Source organism: Natator depressus, chromosome 28 (assembly GCF_965152275.1).
Source record: "Natator depressus isolate rNatDep1 chromosome 28, rNatDep2.hap1, whole genome shotgun sequence".
Classification (NCBI taxonomy): Eukaryota; Metazoa; Chordata; order Testudines; family Cheloniidae; genus Natator; species Natator depressus.
In genome coordinates, this window is record NC_134261.1 from 3,225,461 (window position 1) to 3,245,976 (window position 20,516).

The 20,516-nt window shown below is 55.2% G+C and overlaps 1 protein-coding gene and 1 non-coding gene across 2 annotated transcripts; both read left to right on the forward strand.

The window, feature by feature from the left end:
• Positions 1–247: 247 nt before the first annotated feature.
• On the forward strand, positions 248–15,411 carry LOC141978787 (dynein axonemal heavy chain 2-like). Its single transcript, XM_074941106.1, has 6 exons — positions 248–289; positions 1,688–1,764; positions 8,500–8,656; positions 9,130–9,369; positions 11,416–11,604; positions 15,263–15,411. Exons 1-6 carry the CDS (start codon positions 248–250, stop codon positions 15,296–15,298), a joined length of 741 nt encoding a protein of 246 aa, XP_074797207.1. The 3' UTR covers positions 15,299–15,411.
• Positions 3,091–3,161, forward strand: TRNAG-GCC (transfer RNA glycine (anticodon GCC)). Its single transcript has one exon. It is a non-coding gene; the product is annotated as a tRNA-Gly (tRNA).
• Positions 15,412–20,516: the final 5,105 nt, after the last annotated feature.

The window sequence follows — 20,516 nt, forward strand, 5'->3', positions numbered from 1 at the left end:
CATGGGTGCTGCCTTGTAGAGTGGGGGGCTACATTAACAACGCCGTGTTAACCCCCGAGGGCTCAGCCCAGCGCTAGTTCATCATTTAGCAGCAAGGCATCCGGGGAAATAGCCCACCCCCTCCCTCCACCACCCCAACCAGGCGAAAAAAATGTCCCTGGAACCTAACAGCCTCCCCCCACCCCCCATTTACATTAACTCTTTTGGGGAAATTGGATTCACTTAACATCATTTTGCTTAACGTCGCATGTTTCAGGAACGTAACTACCACGTTGAGGGAGGAGTTACTGTACAGTTCTGCTGCCCTCGATTCACACAGCAAGGATAACAACCCTTTATTACTCCTGCCCCAATAAGAGGGAAACTGGGGATCCAACACCAGCCAAAAGTGATCATTTGGGCAAGCAGTCCCATCATGCTGAGCACCTAGGCAGGGTGGCTGTGAGATCAGCTCCTGAAATCCTCTTCCACAGCTCATCAAGATGCCAGGGGAGGACTCATTCAGACTCCGCTTTCGTATGCAAGGCCTACCTCTGAATACTTGCTGCAGCTGTGGTTTGATTCTGGTGGCTTCCAATAAAACACAGGGAATGCTCCTAGAGCAGCAGTTCTCAACAGGGGGGCCGTGGGGCCCTGCGGTAAAACCCAGAGCCCAAGCCCCAACACTTCCCATGGGGCTGAAGCCAGGAGCTGGGGGGTTGAAGCCCCTATCCTCAGCACCCCCCACGGGGCTAAAGCCAGGAACAGCAGGCTGAGTTCCAGAGCCCCGAGCCCCAGTACTCCCCACAGGGCAGAAGCTGATAGCCCATGGGCAGAGCTGGGGGGCACAGGGGGCGTTGCTCCCCCCCAATCTACAGGGCAAGAGCAGGGCAGTCTTGGGGCAGCTCCACCCCCCCCCCCACCTCCTTCTCTCCCCACCCCTTGGCCAGGTCGGAGGCGGGAAGCCAGAGGGGGGGTTCCCTGGTCTTCTGCTGCTGTAGGGGGTTGAAGCTGCTCCACAGCTCCCAGCCCCCCCCTTTAGAGCTACCGGGGCGGGGGACCCAGCTCCGTGGCTGGCAGAGCCCTCAAGGAAACAGGGACTGCAGAGGAGCCCTCCTGGCACACAGCCCCTGCCTGCACACAGACCCAGCTACCCCGCCCACACACAGCCCCTACCCACTCCCTCCCTGCACCCTGAGCTACCTCGTGCCCACACAAAGCCCCTAGCTACCCCCTCCCTGCCCCCTGAGCTGTTTTCAAACTTTTTGAGCTGAGCCCCCCACCTTTGAGTTATAATTTTTGGTTGCACCCGCCCCACACCTTTGTTTGGCTGTTCGTGTTTTTCTTTTTCTTTCAGGTTATTTCAGTTACAGGGTCAAATTTGTCAGTCTCTAAGGTGCCACAAGTATTCCTTTTCTAATTGGCATTGTATGTTTGGGGACAGTTTGAGCCGTTGTTCCCTTGATCAGCCTCGTGATCACCCTCCCCCTGTGCGATTAGCAAGGGGGTAGGGCTGACCTAGGAGGGAAGGCCTTAAACGCCAGAAGCTAAGCAACCCATGGGAGCTAGCAAACAGGGGAGTTTGAGAGAGGGAGTTTTTGTAGGAGGGAGTCATAACATTCTCATTATGGTTAGGAAGGGCTGCATCGCCAGTGCCAATACTGCTTCCGTCTCCTCCACCTGCGCCCAGGGCCAGTGCAACCACTAGGCAACTAGGCAGCCGCCTAGGGTACCAAGTTGTTGGGGGCAGCCAAAAGCGCGCTCCGGGGACGTGGTGGAGCGGAGGTGAGCTGGGGCAGGGGGGCACGGAGAGGGCTGCCTGGAGCAAGTAGCAGGGGGGGACAGCGCACAGGGGAACCACTCCCCAGCTCACCTCTGCTCTGCTTCTCTCCCTCCCAGGCTTGCGGCGCCAAACAGCTGATTGGCGCCGCAAGCCTGGGAGGCGGGAGAAGTGGGGTGGCAGCGGCATGCTCGGGGAGGAGGTGGAGTAGAGATGAGCTGGGGTGGGGAGCTGCCGCATGGCTCCCCGGGCCGGGGGGGGTCGGGAAGCTGCCGGGGGCAGGTCTCAGGGTGGAGGGGGGGCGGGGAGCTGCCGCAGGGCTCCCGGGGCAGGGGGCACGAGGTGGAAGTTTCGCCTAGGCCACGAAACATCCTTGCACAGGCCCTGCCTGCGGCTGTATCCAGACAGAGACCCTAACCATGGATGCCTCTGCCCAGATCCTGGTGTGGGTTTGCAGAGACTGTGGCCTGCATTTCCCACTCACAGGAAGCTAGACTGGGGGGGACCATCCAGTGTGAAAGGTGCCTGCTGGTGAAATCTCTCAGAAAGCAGGTGGGAGAGCTACAGGAGGAGGTGGCTAGGCTGAGGAGCATCCGTACCTACGAGGAATTCCTTGAGAGTATTCATGTGGAGACATCCAAGACTGAGGACACTATCCAGCTAGAGAGGACTGCTGTCATACCACCAGAGGAGGAGGACATGGCTCTGTCACAGGGAGGACACTGGCTGCTGGTTACTTCTGGCAGCAGGCAGTGCTCTCCCCCTACTCCCTACCCACCCACCATGGTGACGGAGAATAGTTATGCTGCCTTGGCAACGAGTGAGGAATCACCCCCAAAGGTTGAAGAGGAGAAGCCATGGCTGGGAGGATCACAGCCACCACTCCCAGGAGGGAACATAGGGTAGTGGTGGTTGGAGACTCTCTCTGAGGGGGACGGAGGCACCCATCTGTCGCCCTGACATGGCATCCCTGGAGATATGCTGCCTGCCAGGGGCCCATATCCGAGATGTAAGGGATTGTTGAGGATCATCCGGCCGTCTGACTACTACCCCACGCTACTCATCCATGTGGGCTACTCATCCAAGGGTGAGGGAGTTGGGAGCACAGGTACTGGTCTCTTCAGTCCTTCCAGTCAAGGCTAGGGGCCTCGGCAGAGACAGATGCACCCTGGAGGTGAATGCCTGGCTGCGAGGATGGTGTTACCAGGAGAAGGGCTTCGGCTTCGGCTCCTTTGACCACAGGATGCTTTTCCAGGAAGAAGGATGCTAAACAGAGATGGGGGCCACCTACACAGGGAGGGGAAGAGCATATCTGCACTAATAGTTCATCTGTGTTGGTGGTTCAGTGGTAGAATTCTCGCCTGCCACGCGGGAGGCCCGGGTTCGATTCCCGGCCAATGCAACAATGGATTTTTTGGCTCTGTGATGCAACTGATTGCATACTAGCAACGTCTGCGCGCAGAGGTCAGGACCAGGAGTCCTGAGCAACGTTTCAGTCCAGTGCTGAGTCTTGGGTGCTCCTGGTCGTCTTCCGCGCCCGTGAACTTTCCCCAACAAACCCTTCGGTGCCCTCTTCCGCCGCTCTCTGCAAAGCTACACAGAGCGACAGCCTCCCCACTTAACTCACTAGCAGCCTTCCTCCTTATTCCCAGTGCAGAGTCACGAGCCCCAGTACTCACGGCCCCGTGCCGCTCTGGGCAGCAGCGGTACTGGGTCCGGCTCCGGCCTGTCCTCCTCAGGCGATTCCCCCCGGCACAGTGCTCCTCCTGGCTCACCCTGTCCTTCCCTGGCTTCAGGCAGGTGCTCTCTCCTTCACTTTGTCAGGGCCTCCCTGCTGCAGCCCTTCTTCCCCCCCTCCTCCCAGAGCCACACCCCCAAGTTTCCCTCCTTCCTCTCACTGCTCCCCCTCCCCAGTAGGAAAAAGATTTAAAGGGGCCATGCTCTCTAAACCCCAAGGGGTTACATGTACATGCACTGCTACTGTTCCAGTCCGGGGCTCTGCCGATGCCCCTCGGGCCCCGGTGAGGGAATGCAGTTTTACTTTGGTGCAGGAACCGAAAAGGCCTTGAGAGTCTAACTTGGGCCTTGGAGCCCCGCAGACTGAGCGTCCTGCTTTCACTGGGAGCCTAATAGACTCTGAGTCACCTTGTTCCTCAGGATTAGACTGCCTGCCAGAAACCCGGATGAGATGAGCCCTTGGATTTTCACTTTGGGGTCTGAGTTTCTTCTCTCCCCCTGGTGATTGCTTTGCAGGATGGGTCTGAGCAAGCGCAATCGAACCTCCGATTCCTTTCCATCCTGAAAGAGCCGTTCCAGGAGCTGTCCACACTGCAGCCCAAAGACATCCCTGACAAGCTTCCCCACCTCATCAGCCTGGTCCGCATCATATGGGTCAACTCCCCATACTACAATACCAGAGAGAGAATCACAGCCCTCTTCCGAAAGGTGGGGGGCTAGTGGGTCAGAGCAAGGGGGGGCTGGAGCCAGGACTCCCGGTTCTATTCCTAGCTCTGGGCGGAGAGTGGGGTCTACTTGGTTAGAGCAGGGATGCGATATAGCTCACCTTGGTACCTTTGCCCAGACTGTCAAAAGGTGGGCCAGAGACATACAGCCCACTAGGGACAAACTGAAACACGCTCAGTGGCTGGGAGATGGGAATGAGTGGAACTAGTGAGCCGGATGGCAAAGGCCCTGTGTCCCAGTCCCCTAAACCAGCCAGTCCCTTCTGCCTGGCTCCAGCCTCCCTTCCCTGATTCTCCTGAGCTGTAAAAACCATAATCTATCATTATGATTAGGGATGTCAGGTTTAAGTGGGTGCCTGGTCCTTGAAAATTAAGTCTAAATGTTACTTGTCTGCTTCAGATTCAGATTTGTAGAGCTGGATCAATATTTTGTAAGACAAAGACATTAACGCGCAAGCCAGGCAAATACAGCTGAGTGAGGATTATGTACTTGAGCTTTGCTCTCAGGGTCTGTGATCTCCCCAGAGCTCCTGGATAGGATAATCCCCCCGTGTCTTCCTACAGCCCTGTCTCCCTGTCCGTGGGAAGAGATTCTGGGGTATCTCAAAGGCTGTGAGCTCTTCCAGTCTTTCCTGGGGCTCTCTTGGGAGGGGGAGCAGAGAGAGGGTCTGCAGGCTTGATGTGCCCTTTGGGGGCGGATTCTCAATTCAAATAACGTGCATTTGCGAAATCCTGCCCTGGGATTCATGTCCCAGACCCCAGAATCTGAGGTCTGTGAGCAAGGAAACTCTGTGAGCAAGGACGTTCTTACCCCTTGTGCCAGCAGGGCACTGCCTTCTGTCCCCAGAGAGGTGCTCTGCCTTTTCTGCAAGGCCTGGACGATAAACATGCGGCTGACTCTGCGAAGCAACGGAGCTAACATGCCCACCTAGGAGAGTCTACTCCCCATCTCGGTGCCTGCCTCTGAGGCGGCCGTTGGGCACGACAAACATTTTCTCCTTCCGCACTTCTAACAGGCTCTCCGGGAAAGGCTGGGTCCTGGACCAGACTAGCATCTTTGCCCAAGTGGATGCCTTTGTTCAGCACTGCAAAGACCTCCTGGAGGTACGTGGAAGTGGCACGTGATTCCCCCTTCGCAGTGACAGGACTAGGACATGGCCTGGCATTGCCCTGCGGGATGATACTCTCACTGCAGCATTGGCACCCTGGCATCGTTGTGAGAGGAGGCTGCATCTCAGCCTCACAATTATTGGTGTCCATTTACTTCGAGCCAACGGCTGCTCTCAGGTGCACCAGGACAAATCCATCTGTTTCCGTGACAGAGCAGTTTGGCGCTCAGCGTTTTGTACCGTGCCTGAGACAAGTAGCAGGTGCTCTGTAGTGATCGTTAACAGCTCAGTGCCTGGCATCAAACACTCCCCACACCGAAAGCACAATAGCGTTCAGCCCAATGTGCTGTGGGGAGCTGCGCGGGCGGTACACAGCCCTATGTGACAGTGGGGAGCCCCACCAAGGAGGTAGACAGCCCTGGGTGGTGGGAACGCAGCCTTCTGCATCAGCTGGAGTTTTCAGAGTGTCTGATCGTCCCTGCCGCTCCAGGTAGATTTCGTTACAGTGCCCATTCTGGCGGCGATGTGTGGAGAACTGGCAGATGCTCCTTCCCCGCAACGCATGCAACGTCGTCACATCATGCCATGCTGCCCTGCGTGGGTTGTTGTGAGCTGTGGGAGGGCTGCTCCCAGACTGGTTAGCTGGGCAGTACGGGGGTGTTGACAGCCCCCAGGTTATGCCAACGAGTGCATCCCGCAGATGAAGTGGGGAGACCAGCCCCTGGATGGGCAGTGGGTTGCTGGTGCAGCTGCTGCATTGCATGGGCTCAGCTGGCCTCTTTCCTCCCCTAGGCCATCAAGCGCACCTTTGACAAGAAAGCCGTGGATGTCTACATGCTGTTCAACAGAGAGCTCGCCCTGGTCAACAGAGAGCTGAGCAAGAAGCTGCCATTCCTGCCGGCACACATGTGCCATTATGCGGGCCTGGCGCACTGGCTGCGGGCTCTGCGCCGGCGCATCGACAGACCCCTAAAGGTGAGTATCCCACATCCATGGCAAGACCCCGTTCCAGCGTCCATCTCTCCCTGTCTCATGCCGCCATGTCAGGGGCCCTTTCTATCTCTGTCGAATGGGACAGAGCTCTCCTTGGGGGCCTGTTAGCACTGCCCCATAGTCAGCTGCAGAGGTGGCTCTTGGAGAGACATAAGAAAGCTCCTTCACCCCAAAGTCTGCCTGTCAGAGAGAGAGGGCAGGACTGACAACCCAGCCGACTCCTGGGCACTAGTTAGACCAATGTACCCATCTCGCCCAGTAGCCCTGCCTTCCTGGTGCATCGGGTCAGATCACTGGTCCGTGTAGTGTGCTATCCCTGCCTTCACACAGCACCGACCCAGACAAATGGTTCATCTCGTCGGATATCCCTGCCTCCGACAGGGGCCAACACCTACTGCTTCCAGGAGTAACATGCCACCCCCTTTCAGGCCAGCACTATCCTGTGTTGCTTGGGGGAGTGCGTGTGTGCGTGCAGACACATGTATGTTTGAAGCCATCCTGACGCTCAGCCAGGGACCCCCTTCCTCCCGGTATCTTGAAGACTTGGAATTTCTGCCCAAGCAATTGTCGTGGCAGATGTTGTTTTTGTTCATCTAACTACCTCATCTGTTTTTGACTCTTTGCCTCAATAACATTCTCTGTCAGTGAGTTCCTTTGACAGGTTTAATTCTACGTTGGGTAACAACAAAACAGCATTTCCAGCATCAATCACAAAACTTCCAGTATGTGCAGGCTTGCAACTGCCAAATCTAGGTCTGAAAATCACCTCTGCCTTTCCTACCTGCCCAGCCCAGGGCTTGGCATTCTGGGGCTCACCTCTCTTCTGTCTGGCAAACACCTCATGGCTCATGTTTCTCTGCCCTGCATTAGGGGTTAGTCATACAATCACGGGCTGCGCCAGCCCCAGCACATCGCTCTTGTGGGTACGCAGGAACTGATTGTAGGAATACCTCCTGCTCCTATTTCTCATCTTGAAGGATCTCAAAGCACTTTACAAGCTATAGACTTGCAATGATCGCTTAACACACCATGGAGAGGCAGTTCCCTTGGGGTGGAGCATTGCAGGAGTTTGCCAGCCGCACACCAGTGTTGCACAGGGGTAGCTAACCCAGCATTGACATGCAGCTGCCCCTGGCGTGGGACACACCCGCTGTTCAACAGTATTGCTGCACAGCAGTTTAAAACAGGACGCAAAGGAGAAGCCCTTGGCCGGCTGAAATTACAGGAGGAGTCACCCAGGATGGCGTTTGGCCAGGACATCACTTTTCTATCCAGGGCCCTCTACATATTCCCGCTTCTGTGCTGGGCTCTGCACAGCGTTGGAACTCCCTAGCGAGTAGAGACGGCTGGGGCCTCAAGAACACTTTCTTGGGGCATCCCAATTGGGGCTGTAGTTATATAGGGGTCATGCAGCCTCCACCTTCCTCAGTTTCTTCTGTTACCCCTTGAGAGTCCAGTGAGGAAGAGGGGAACAAGCAGGGCGAGAGGGGGTGGGCGGGGAGCTTGAGTAGGGAGAACTCCAGGGTCACAACTCTCATTTTGCATCTCCTCTGAAAGAGGGCACCTCCAGCACAGCTCTGACTCAGCCCTGCCGCTCACCCGTCAATTGCTTTTGGTTGCCCTAACGCCGTTTTTTTATTGGATGAATGAGCGGCTCCATGTGTGCGCGCATTGGTTTCTTTATCGCGCTGGTCTGAAAGAGCTGAATGTCCAGCGTGAATTTTATCTTCAGATTTCACTTGTTCTCCAAGCAGTCAGCTAATGGCCATGTTTGGGGAGTGCAGGGCTGGGACAGCAAGGGGCTGTGAGTGGGGACTGAGGGGCATCAGCAGAGGTAGGTGTTTGTGTCTGTGTGTGTGTGTGTGTAGTCCAGAGTTGCAATAGCCAGGGGGTGGGGAGGAGACCCTGCTGCACGTACCTATCAAGGGCCCGATCCATGGAGCCAGACTGATCGCACCAGCATGTGCCACAGCCATCCCTTTTACAGACCGAGCCACGCCTCTGCGCCTTGCTTTGTCGACCTGTTTTCCCAGCCTCGTATCCTTTTTGGGGACTCACCGTTGACCTGTCTGGAGACAGGCCCGTTCTGTGGGTTGGTGGGAGGAATGCACTGCATAGATCTGAATTGCTGATGGGGCTGGAAGCCTTACTCGTCTCGCCCTCCTTGCCCCCTTAGGATCATTGCTATGCTGTCCCCAGAGGAGAGGGCCTTGTTCAAGGAGCGGATCCAATACCTGGACAGGAAGATCCAGCCTGGTTTGAAGAAGCTGCACTGGTCACTGAAAGGGGCCAGTGCTGCCTTCATCAGTGAGTGCCGACTGCACGCCAGCAAGGTGAGCTTTCCTCTGACCTCCGTGGCCCTCACGCCCGACTAGCCAGCCCCAAGGCTCCATCCTTCCTCCACAGAGATCTCAATTAGCAGATGGTTAAGGGGTCTCCAGCTGCTGGCATCCCATTGATCTGTACTCTGCTCAGTCTGCCTAGGCTTAGGTGTAGCGGGAGAAACTCCGAACATGGGTGTTCTCTGCTTAATACGCATCTCTGGAGGTAGGGAGCAGAGAACCCAGCCTGGCAGACAACACCCCCCAGTTAGGGAGTGAGGAAGAAGTAGAGACAGGGAACCCTCTCTGCCCCCAGGATCCAGGTGGGGAGCAAAGGGAGAGCCTCCCACCCCTCAGCCTCATGCCTGCCTCGCCCAGGTGGAGCCGTAGCTGGTCAGTTTCACCTCGGTCAAACCGTGGGGCCCTAAGGTGCCTGATCAGAGTGCTCCCTGCCCTGAGCCTGCCTTGCGGCCACTGGCCCTCAGGTGCAGACCATTGTGAACGAATACAAGGCAGCCACCCTGGCCATCGCTCGCAGTGCCCAGCAGATCAGCGAGGCACTGCTGGTGCGGATCACCAGCAAGCGGGTCTACAATGACTTGGAGTTTGAGGAGGACCAGAAGGAGCACCGTGCCTGGGTGCAGCAGAAGCTGATGGATATCCACGAGGAGGTCACCAGCATCATGCGGCAAACCTATGAAGTCTTCAAACACGATAGCGCCGAGGTAAGGCCAGGCCCAGGCCAGGCAGCTCCCAGCAGGCCGTGCTCTGTCTGCCTCCTGTCACAGGTCCCAGCATGCAGTGCTTGGTTTTGATTCTGTCAGGAGACCTGTGTGTAAGGACCTGTGTTCTCAGAGACCTTCTTCTGCCACCTGCAACTTCTCCCTCTTCTCCAACAGCTGTCCCTGCCCACCCACCTATCTACCTGACTCCAATCACTTGCCTCCCTCCCGCACCACCGCCTCCCCAGCAGCACTGAAGGGTCAGGGCCCAGGTCATAGAGGTATTCTGGGTTCTTTTTCTGCCTTTGAAGCGTCAGAGCTCGGCCGCAGCCAGAGATGGAACACAGGGCCAATGCTTTCTGGTGGTCCAGAGAATCCTCTCTCTAGCTGCCTGGCTGGTGGGTTTAACTCACCTGCTCAGTGCCCCACCAATCACCAGATTTGGGGTCAGGAAGGAATTTCCCCCCCAGGTCAGATTGGCAAGGACCTTGGCATTTTTAGCATCCTCGGCAGGATGGGGCATGGATTGCCTGCTGAGATCATCTGGGCATGCCTCACCTAGTCAGTTCCCGGTCGTCGCAGGGGCTTTGGACTTGGCTGGCTCGTCGGTCTTGCCCGTTTTCTCCCTGTAGGGCCCAACAGTTTAGTCTTACGAAGACTGAGGTACTTTAGTCTAACTCTGTATAAGGGCACTAGGTGAAATGTAATGATCTGTGATATACAGCAGGCCCTTAGGGCTTAAATTCTGTGGCCCTCAGTTTCTTTCTGCAGCAAGTTGTGGGCATACGGCCTGTCATAAATATAAAGGGAAGGGTAAACCCCTTTAAAATCCCTCCTGGCTAGACGAAAAATCCTCTCACCTGTAAAGGGTTAAGAAGCTAGGATAACCTCGCTGGCACCTGACCAAAATGACCAATGAGGAGACAAGATACTTTCAAAAGCTGGGGGGAGGAAAAAACAAAGAGTCTGTCTGTGTGATGCTTTTGCCGGGGCAGAACAGGAATGGAGTCTTAGAATTTAGTAAGTAATCTAGCTAGATATGCGTTAGATTATGATTTCTTTAAATGGCTGAGAAATTAAGCTGTGCTGAATAGAATGGATATTCCTGTCTGTGTGTCTTTTTGTAACTTAAGGTTTTGCCGAGAGGGATTCTCTATGTTTTGAATCTAATTACCCTGTAAGGTATTTACCATCCTGATTTTACAGAGGTGATTCTTTTTTACTTTTTACTTCTATTAAAATCCTTCTTTTCAGAAACTGAATGCTTTTTCATTGTTCTTAAGATCTAAGGTTTGGGTCTGTGGTCACCTATGCAAATTGGTGAGGATTTTTACCAAACCTTCCCCAGGAAGTGGGGTGCAAGGGTTGGAAGGATTTTGGAGGGAAAGACGTTTCCAAACAATGCTTTCCTAATAAATAAACCCAGATAAACGTTTAGTGGTGGCAGTGGAAGTCCAAGGGCAAAGGGTAAAATAGTTTGTACCTTGGGGAAGTTTTAACCTAAGCTGGTAAAAGTAAGCTTAGGGGGTCTTTCATGCAGGTCCCCACATCTGTACCCTAGAGTTTAGAGTGGGGAAGGAACCTTGACACGGCCCCTCTGGGCATGGCATGAGGTGACATTAGATTAGGGAGGAGGAGGTTGAGTTGCCCAGCAACTTGTGCCAGCATCCCGCTGCTCTATTTTACCCTGCCCCAGTGCCCCAGCATCTGGCACTACTTCCGACAACAGAGTAGGACATTCCCTGGTTGCTTCTACCCAAATGAGTGGCAGTGAAACAGTTAAATCTGGTGTCATTTAATTTAGCACTAGCCTTTGGTGCTAACCCCCACTGAGATGAATGGGAGCAGTTCCCACCTTTCCAAGGTGGACAGACCGAGGAGCTACTTGGGTCACGTAGCAAAGGTCACCTTTGCAGCCAGAAGGGCCAGTGGCCAGAGCCAGGAGCACAGTTCTGCAGCATTCACTGTCTTTTACCCTGGCTGCCCCTCGCTCTGGTGGCTCCTCCTTGTCTACGCTGCCTTTCTCAGCTGGCTTGTCTCTCCTCTCAGGTGCAGCAGTACTGGATGGCCTACACCATCAAGATGAACAGAATGATGGAAGAGGCCTTCAGGCTCAGTGTCAAATGGTCCCTACTGGAACTTTCCAAGGCCATCAATGGAGATGGCAAGACTACGCCTAACCCCCTGTTCAGGGTCAAGGTGATCCTGCAGGACAACTACCCGGCGCCATCTGCACAGGTGAGCCCTTCCACTACAGCTTCCAATCCACTGCAGCCCTCAGACACCCAGCTGAGCCCTGCCCCAAGGTCCCAGCCAGGAATTAGCAGCATGTCGGGGAGGGGTTAAGGCAGGAATTGAAAATGGTTCTAGGTCTGGGGCTTGCTGTGTTCAGTCCTGAATTTGTGTCCCCGCCAAAGCACAGCTTGACCCAGGGCCGGGGAGAGAGTTCAGAGCCAATATTACGCATGCCATCAGGGTCAGAAATGAATGCTGGGAGGCTGGGATTCCCAGCTGCTCAGTCGTGCCAGGATAACACATTCACTTCAAACCTTGTCCAGGACAAGATATTTGACCTTAAAATCACGGCTGCCTATTACCTTCTTGCTTTTCTTTCTCCCTCAACGGGCAGCTGCGTGGGCTAATCCCACCCCCCCAGGACCCTGGGTAAATCCACAGGTGACAGCTGCCTGCGCTGTCATAGCTTCCCTGCTCTTGTTACCCGAGCTAGCTGGAGCAATCAAAGCTAGCTCGGGTCTGTCTACACGTGCTGCAGTCAGACCTCTCCACTGCAGTGTAGACAGACCCTCAGAGCCGGGCAAGCTGACCTTAGTGCCAGAGCAGCACCAAGCAGCTGCAGAAGGGCTTGTGCTGCAAGGGGGGTGGCCAGGGGACAAGGGAGCATGGCCCGATCATCCCTGTGGCCTGTCCTAGCTCTTCCTGGCTGGCAGCACGGGCCCGTGGTGCCTTTGACCACTACTGTGGCTTTGTTGAGTCTTGTGTTGGAAATACGAGTTGTCATAAATATAAAGGGAAGGGTAACCACCTTTCTGTACACAGTGCTATAAAATCCCTCCTGGCCAGAGGCAAAGTCCTTTTACCTGTAAAGAGTTGAGAAGCTCAGGTAACCTGGCTGGCACCTGACCCAAAATGACCAATGAGGGGACAAGATACTTTCAAATCTGGAGGAGGGGGAAAGGCTTTTGTCTGTCTGTGTGATACCTTTGCCGGGAACAGATCAAGGATGCAAGCCCACCAACTCCTGTAAAGTTAGTAAGTAATCTAGCTAGAAAATGCATTAGGTTTTCTTTGTTTTGGCTTGTGAAATTCACTGTGCTGGAGGAAATGTGTATTCCTGTTTTTGTGCCTTTTTGTAACTTAAGGTTGTGCCTAGAGGGATTCTCTATGTTTTGAATCTGACTGCCTGTAAGATTATCTTCCATTCTGATCTTACAAAGTTGTTCTCTCTTATCTTTTTTTTTTTGTTCTTCTTATAAAGTTCTGTTTTTTAAGACTCTGACTGGGTTTTTTGGGTCTTAAAAATCCAAGGCTGGTTTGTGCTGATCTTGTTTATTCTCAAGCCTCCCCAGGATAGGGGGTATAAGGGCTTGGGGGGATATTTTGGGGAAATAGGAACTCCAAGTGGTCCTTTCCCTGTTCTTTGTCTAAATCACTTGGTGGTGGCAGCATACTGTTCAAGGACAAGGTGAAATTTCTGCCTTGGGAAAGTTTTTAACCTAAGGTGGTAAAAATAAGCTTAGGGGGTCTTTTATGAGGGTCCCCACATCTGTACCCCAGAGTTCAGAGTGGGGAGGGAATCCTGACATGAGCCAGTGCAGATCATCCCCAGGAACAAGAGACCCATAAAAGTGGCTTTAAGCCACCTTTGCCCTGGTCTTGCCCCAAGCAGAGCTGTTGGACTGGGGGAGTTGGCCTGTAACCTCTAGCTGCTGTGTGTGGGAGTGAGGAGAGGAAGGGGGTAGCAAGATGGAAATCAGAATGGTGGGATTTTCAGGTCCAGGATCTTGCAGCCTGCCACTGCAAGGGCTTTTGCATATGTGGGAATGGAATAGATTTTCCAGTGCTCACCCCGTGGATCGGTTTGGGTTCGCTGAGCAGTTGTTGCCTCTCTTCTGGGTTGGGTTCCTCTCTCTACTGGACCCGCTGTTTTGTGTTTCCAGTGGAGTTTTCCCCAAGTCTGGCCCAGCTCGTGAATATGGTCAATAACATCAGCAGCCACCTCATCACCAGCATCTCTGTCTTCCACCACCTGCCGGAGATCCTGACCAAACGCAGATTCCTCCGTGTCATAAATATAAAGGGAAGGGTAAACCCCTTTAAAATCCCTCCTGGCCAGAGGAAATCTCCTCTCACCTGTAAAGGGTTAAGAAGTTAAAGGTAACCTCGCTGGCACCTGACCAAAATGACCAATGAGGAGACAAGATACTTTCAAAAGCTGGGAGGAGGGAGAGAAACAAAGGGTATGTGGGTCTGTCTATATTTTGTCTTTGCCGGGGATAGACCAGGAATGAAGCCTTAGAACTTTTAGTAAGTAATCTAGCTAGGTACGTGTTAGATTATGATTTCTTTAAATGGCTGAGAAAAGAATTGTGCTGAATAGAATAACTATTTCTGTCTGTGTATCTTTTTTGTAACTTAAGGTTTTTGCCTAGAGGGGTTCTCTATGTTTTGAATCTAATTACCCTGTAAGGTATCTACCATCCTGACTTTACAGGGGGGATTTTTTTTTATTATTTCTATTTACTTCTATTTCTATTAAAAGTCTTTTTGTAAGAAAACTGAATGCTTTTTCATTGTTCTCAGATCCAAGGGTTTGGGTCTGTGGTCACCTATGCAAATTGGTGAGGCTTTTTATCCAACATTTCCCTGAAAAGGGGGGGTGCAAGTGTTGGGAGGATTGTTCATTGCTCTTAAGATCCAAGGGTCTGGGTCTGTAGTCACCTAGGCAAATTGGTGAGGCTTTTTACCAAACCTTGTCCAGGAAGTGGGGTGCAAGGTTTTGGGAAGTATTTTGGGGGGAAAGACGTGTCCAAACAGCTCTTCCCCAGTAACCAGTATTTGTTTGGTGGTGGTAGCGGCCAATCCAAGGACAAAAGGGTGGAATATTTTGTACCTTGGGGAAGTTTTGACCTAAGCTGGTAAAGATAAGCTTAGGAGGTTTTTCATGCAGGTCCCCACATCTGTACCCTAGAGTTCAGAGTGGGGAGGAACCTTGACACTCGGCGATCCCATCTCGGTTCTCGTGGGTAAGGAGACCTCTCCTGCACTCACACGCTCCCTGTGGGGGCCCTGCAGCTCAGTCTAAAGGAGTCTGCAGCTGCCTTGCCGAGTTGTGCACCCACACGTCTTGTTCCCTGCAGCCCCATGTTCAGGCACTTCCTGGGTAGACCCGGGCTCTGAGTCTCACCGCTGTGGGATTGAAAACCCAGTGTAGTGATACCCTCTGTGTTCAGACCACAACAAACCGGCTGTGGTAACTTGGCTGGATCCTTTCTCCCACCCTATCCCTGGAGGAGACGATTCCCCAGCCTGGTATTCAGCTGTCATTCCCCCTTAGCTAACACTGTGGCACTTGGTAGCTGGCTTAGCAGCTACTGCGAGTCACATGTTGAGTCTAGACAGACATTGCCTGAATATAGCCTGCATCTGTCATGGAACGAGTTCCTGCCTGTGTACACCCAACCCCCTAGAAGTCATTTCCCCTTTCCGTGCCTCAGTTTCCTCCCCTTCTAACATAGGGACAATATTTCCCAGGGGACTGGTGAGGCTTTGCAAAACCAGCATGGAAGAGAAGCAAGGGGTTCTGATTGACTAGGACTGGCTGTTTGGGAATCGAAACAACTGGTCACTGTTCTGTTTATCCTCCCTCCGCACTCAGAGTGTGATGAAGATATCAAGAAAATCCAGGCACTGATCAGTGGTGGCATGCAAGCAAACGCCATGCACCTCCAGGCATACCTGAAGACCTGGGATGTGTACCGTGAGATCTGGGAGGTCAGAAAGGACTCCTTCATTAACCGCTACCAGCAGCTCAACCCATTCATGTCTTTCTTCGATGCGGACACTGCTCGGTAAGGGAGGACCTGTGTCCATGGATGCTCGAATCCTGCAATGCCCTTCATTGAACAGACGGGTCTCTTGTACCAGTAACGATGAGGGCCAAGACCCTTCAGATTCAGGGAAGTCCGCCCTCTTACCCTTCTGAAATGGACAGAGTTCACAAGCTAAGTCGGGCCCGGCCTGTTTAATATTGAATGTGAGACCCCAAGGAAAATCAGAGTCCTGCCGAGCAGGGTGGATGGGTCTGTAGGGGGCCCCTTGAGGTGCCAGAGAGCAGGATGGGTGGGTCGGTAGGGGGCGCTCTCCCCACAGACAGCACTGATCCCCGTGAGGTGCCAGGGAGCAGTGTGGGTGGGTCAGTAGGGGGCCCACCCTGTTTCTTCCCACCCAACTCCTTTAGTGTGAAGAGTCTCCGAGAAAGGGCTGTAGGAGGCGGAATTGGGCGGGAAGAAACAGGGCGGGCGTGGGGACGTGGGGGAAGGAGTCGGGGCGGGGCCTGAGGCAGAGTGGGGGGGCTGCGCACCCCCTGGGCCTGGAGGAATCCGGCGCCTATGGCTGTACTCGCCTTCCCAGTTCCAGGTCTCAGCTCAGGAGGGAATGCTCCTCCCTAACCTCGGAGATCAGCTGCACCCAGAACAATTGGAAATCTTTTATTAGAGATCAAACCCAGTTAAAGGGGTGCACCAGTCTGCACCCCAGCCATTCCGGGCATTTATCTGTCCTGGAGCAGCAGTGACACCTGGTGGCCAGTCGGGGTAAGGCACGGACGGTTTCCCCTAAAGCTGCAGTGACACCTGGTGGCCAGTCGGGGTAAGGCACGGACGGTTTCCCCTAGAGCGGCAGTGACACCTGGTGGCCAGTCGGGGTAAGGCACGGACGGTTTCCCCTAGAGCCGCAGTGACACCTGGTGGCCAGTCGGGGTAAGGCACGGACGTTTTCCCCTAGAGCGGCAGTGACACCTGGTGGCCAGTCGGGGTAAGGCACGGACGGTTTCCCCTAAAGCTGCAGTGACACCTGGTGGCCAGTCGGGGTAAGGCACGGACGGTTTCCCCTAGAGCGGCAGTGACACCTGGTGGCCAGTCGGGGTAAGGCACGGACGGTTTCCCCTAGAGCGGCAGTGACACCTGGTGGCCAGTCGGGGTAAGGCACGGACGTTTTCCCCTAGAGCGGCAGTGACACCTGGTGGCCAGTCGGGGTAAGGCACGGACGGTTTCCCCTAAAGCTGCAGTGACACCTGGTGGCCAGTCGGGGTAAGGCATGGACGGTTTCCCCTAGAGCGGCAGTGACACCTCGTGGCCAGTCGGGGTAAGGCACGGACGGTTTCCCCTAGAGCTGCAGTGACACCTGCTGCCCAGTTGGGGTAAGGCACGGACGGTTTCCCCTAGAGCTGCAGTGACACCTGCTGCCCAGTCGGGGTAAGGCACGGATGGTTTCCCCTAGAGCCGCAGTGACACCTGGTGGCCAGTCGGGGTAAGGCACGGATGGTTTCCCCTAGAGCCGCAGTGACACCTGGTGGCCAGTCGGGGTAAGGCACGGACGGTTTCCCCTAGAGCCGCAGTGACACCTGCTGCCCAGTCGGGGTAAGGCATGGACGGTTTCCCCTAGAGCCGCAGTGACACCTGGTGGCCAGTCGGGGTAAGGCACGGACGTTTTCCCCTAGAGCGGCAGTGACACCTGGTGGCCAGTCGGGGTAAGGCACGGACGGTTTCCCCTAAAGCTGCAGTGACACCTGGTGGCCAGTCGGGGTAAGGCACGGACGGTTTCCCCTAGAGCGGCAGTGACACCTGGTGGCCAGTCGGGGTAAGGCACGGATGGTTTCCCCTAGAGCCGCAGTGACACCTGGTGGCCAGTCGGGGTAAGGCACGGACGGTTTCCCCTAGAGCCGCAGTGACACCTGCTGCCCAGTCGGGGTAAGGCATGGACGGTTTCCCCTAGAGCCGCAGTGACACCTGGTGGCCAGTCGGGGTAAGGCACGGACGTTTTCCCCTAGAGCGGCAGTGACACCTGGTGGCCAGTCGGGGTAAGGCACGGACGGTTTCCCCTAAAGCTGCAGTGACACCTGGTGGCCAGTCGGGGTAAGGCACGGACGGTTTCCCCTAGAGCGGCAGTGACACCTGGTGGCCAGTCGGGGTAAGGCACGGATGGTTTCCCCTAGAGCCGCAGTGACACCTGGTGGCCAGTCGGGGTAAGGCACGGACGGTTTCCCCTAGAGCCGCAGTGACACCTGCTGCCCAGTCGGGGTAAGGCACGGACGGTTTCCCCTAGAGCCGCAGTGACACCTGGTGGCCAGTCGGGGTAAGGCACGGACGTTTTCCCCTAGAGCGGCAGTGACACCTGGTGGCCAGTCGGGGTAAGGCACGGACGGTTTCCCCTAAAGCTGCAGTGACACCTGGTGGCCAGTCGGGGTAAGGCACGGACGGTTTCCCCTAGAGCGGCAGTGACACCTGGTGGCCAGTCGGGGTAAGGCACGGATGGTTTCCCCTAGAGCCGCAGTGACACCTGGTGGCCAGTCGGGGTAAGGCACGGACGGTTTCCCCTAAAGCGGCAGTGACACCTGGTGGCCAGTCGGGGTAAGGCACGTATGGTTTCCCCTAGAGCGGCAGTGACACCTGGTGGCCAGTCGGGGTAAGGCACGGACGGTTTCCCCTAGAGCTGCAGTGACACCTGGTGGCCAGTCGGGGTAAGGCACGGATAGTTTCCCCTAAAGCTGTAGTGACACCTGGTGGCCAGTCGGGGTAAGGCACGGACGGTTTCCCCTAAAGCTGCAGTGACACCTGGTGGCCAGTCGGGGTAAGGCACGGACGGTTTCCCCTAGAGCGGCAGTGACACCTGGTGGCCAGTCGGGGTAAGGCACGGACGGTTTCCCCTAAAGCTGCAGTGACACCTGGTGGCCAGTCGGGGTAAGGCACGGACGGTTTCCCCTAGAGCGGCAGTGACACCTGGTGGCCAGTCGGGGTAAGGCACGGACGGTTTCCCCTAGAGCAGCAGTGACACCTGGTGGCCAGTCGGGGTAAGGCACGGACGGTTTCCCCTAGAGCGGCAGTGACACCTGGTGGCCAGTCGGGGTAAGGCACGGACGGTTTCCCCTAGAGCGGCAGTGACACCTGGTGGCCAGTCGGGGTAAGGCACGGACGGTTTCCCCTAAAGCTGCAGTGACACCTGGTGGCCAGTCGGGGTAAGGCATGGACGGTTTCCCCTAGAGCGGCAGTGACACCTCGTGGCCAGTCGGGGTAAGGCACGGACGTTTTCCCCTAGAGCCACAGTGACACCTGCTGCCCAGTCGGGGTAAGGCACGGACGGTTTCCCCTAGAGCCGCAGTGACACCTGGTGGCCAGTCGGGGTAAGGCACGGACGGTTTCCCCTAGAGCGGCAGTGACACCTGGTGGCCAGTCGGGGTAAGGCACGGACGGTTTCCCCTAGAGCGGCAGTGACACCTGGTGGCCAGTCGGGGTAAGGCACGGACGGTTTCCCCTAGAGCGGCAGTGACACCTGGTGTCCAGTCGGGGTAAGGCACGGACGGTTTCCCCTAGAGCTGCAGTGACACCTGGTGGCCAGTCGGGGTAAGGCACAGACGATTTCCCCTAGAGCTGCAGTGACACCTGCTGGCCAGTTGGGGTAAGGCAGAAAGAGCGTTTCCAAGAGACGAGTAGTGACAAGCTGTGGGCAGCAGGGGGCAGCGGCAGCCTATTCCCAGTGGGGTGGGGGAGGGGCTGATGCAGCTGCTGTGTCAGCCACATTATGGCTGCTGAGTCCCTGTCACTCTCCGTGGCCCCATCTCCTGTGGCTCCTCCGTGAAGTGTCAGCCACGCCAGCTCCCCTCTGAGGCCTCCCCCGCCCAGGCCACAGGCCAGAAGGCAGAGCTGGACAGGGCGGATGGGGTGGTGCCAGGAATGCCAGGGGTGCTGGGATAAAGGAGGAGCAGGTGTCAATTTCAGAAAGAGGAGCGCATATCAGGACAACATAACTTCCGGTCACTGTTCCCGGTTGGACTATAAAGGAGAGCTTACCAGGAAAACGTAACTTCTGCTTCCTGTTCCTGGTCACGCAGAGCCCATTGGCCGGCTGGGCTGTGCCCTGTACCCCCTCATTGAGTCTGCAGCTCAAAGCGATTAGGGTTGTGTCCTGACCCTCTGCCACGGGACGGTCGTGCCTAGTGACTCGTGCCTAGTGACTCGTGCCTAGTGACTCGTGCCTAGTGACTCGTGCCTAGTGACTCGTGCCTGCTCCTGAGGGATTTCTCATGGAGTCTTAGAATCATAGAATATCAGGGTTGGAAGGGACCCCAGAAGGTCATCTAGTCCAACCCCCTGCTCAAAGCAGGACCAATTCCCAGTTAAATCATCCCAGCCAGGGCTTTGTCAAGCCTGACCTTAAAAACCTCTAAGGAAGGAGATTCTACCACCTCCCTAGGTAACGCATTCCAGTGTTTCACCACCCTCTTAGTGAAAAAGTTTTTCCTAATATCCAATCTAAACCTCCCCCATTGCAACTTGAGACCATTACTCCTCGTTCTGTCATCTGCTACCATTGAGAACAGTCTAAAGCCATCCTCTTTGGAACCCCCTTTCAGGTAGTTGAAAGCAGCTATCAAATCCCCCCTCATTCTTCTCTTCTGCAGACTAAACAATCCCAGCTCCCTCAGCCTCTCTTCATAAGTCATGTGCTCTAGACCCCTAATCATTTTTGTTGCCCTTCGCTGGACTCTCTCCAATTTATCCACATCCTTCTTGTAGTGGGGGGCCCAAAACTGGACACAGTACTCCAGATGAGGCCTCACCAGTGTCGAATAGAGGGGAACGATCACATCCCTCGATCTGCTGGCTATGCCCCTACTTATACATCCCAAAATGCCATTGGCCTTCTTGGCAACAAGGGCACACTGTTGACTCATATCCAGCTTCTCGTCCACTGTCACCCCTAGGTCCTTTTCCGCAGAACTGCTGCCTAGCCATTCGGTCCCTAGTCTGTAGCGGTGCATTGGATTCTTCCATCCTAAGTGCAGGACCCTGCACTTATCCTTATTGAACCTCATCAGATTTCTTTTGGCCCAATCCTCCAATTTGTCTAGGTCC

Excerpts from the sequence above, each read along its gene's own strand:
- LOC141978787 (XM_074941106.1), top strand. The coding sequence starts at position 248 with ATGTTTCAGGAACGTAACTACCACGTTGAGGGAGGAGTTACT. Across the intron at positions 290-1,687 it reads ACGTTGAGGGAGGAGTTACT|GCAACTAGGCAGCCGCCTAG; the intron begins GTACAGTTCTGC and ends TGCAACCACTAG. Across the intron at positions 9,370-11,415 it reads TCAAACACGATAGCGCCGAG|GTGCAGCAGTACTGGATGGC; the intron begins GTAAGGCCAGGC and ends CTCTCCTCTCAG.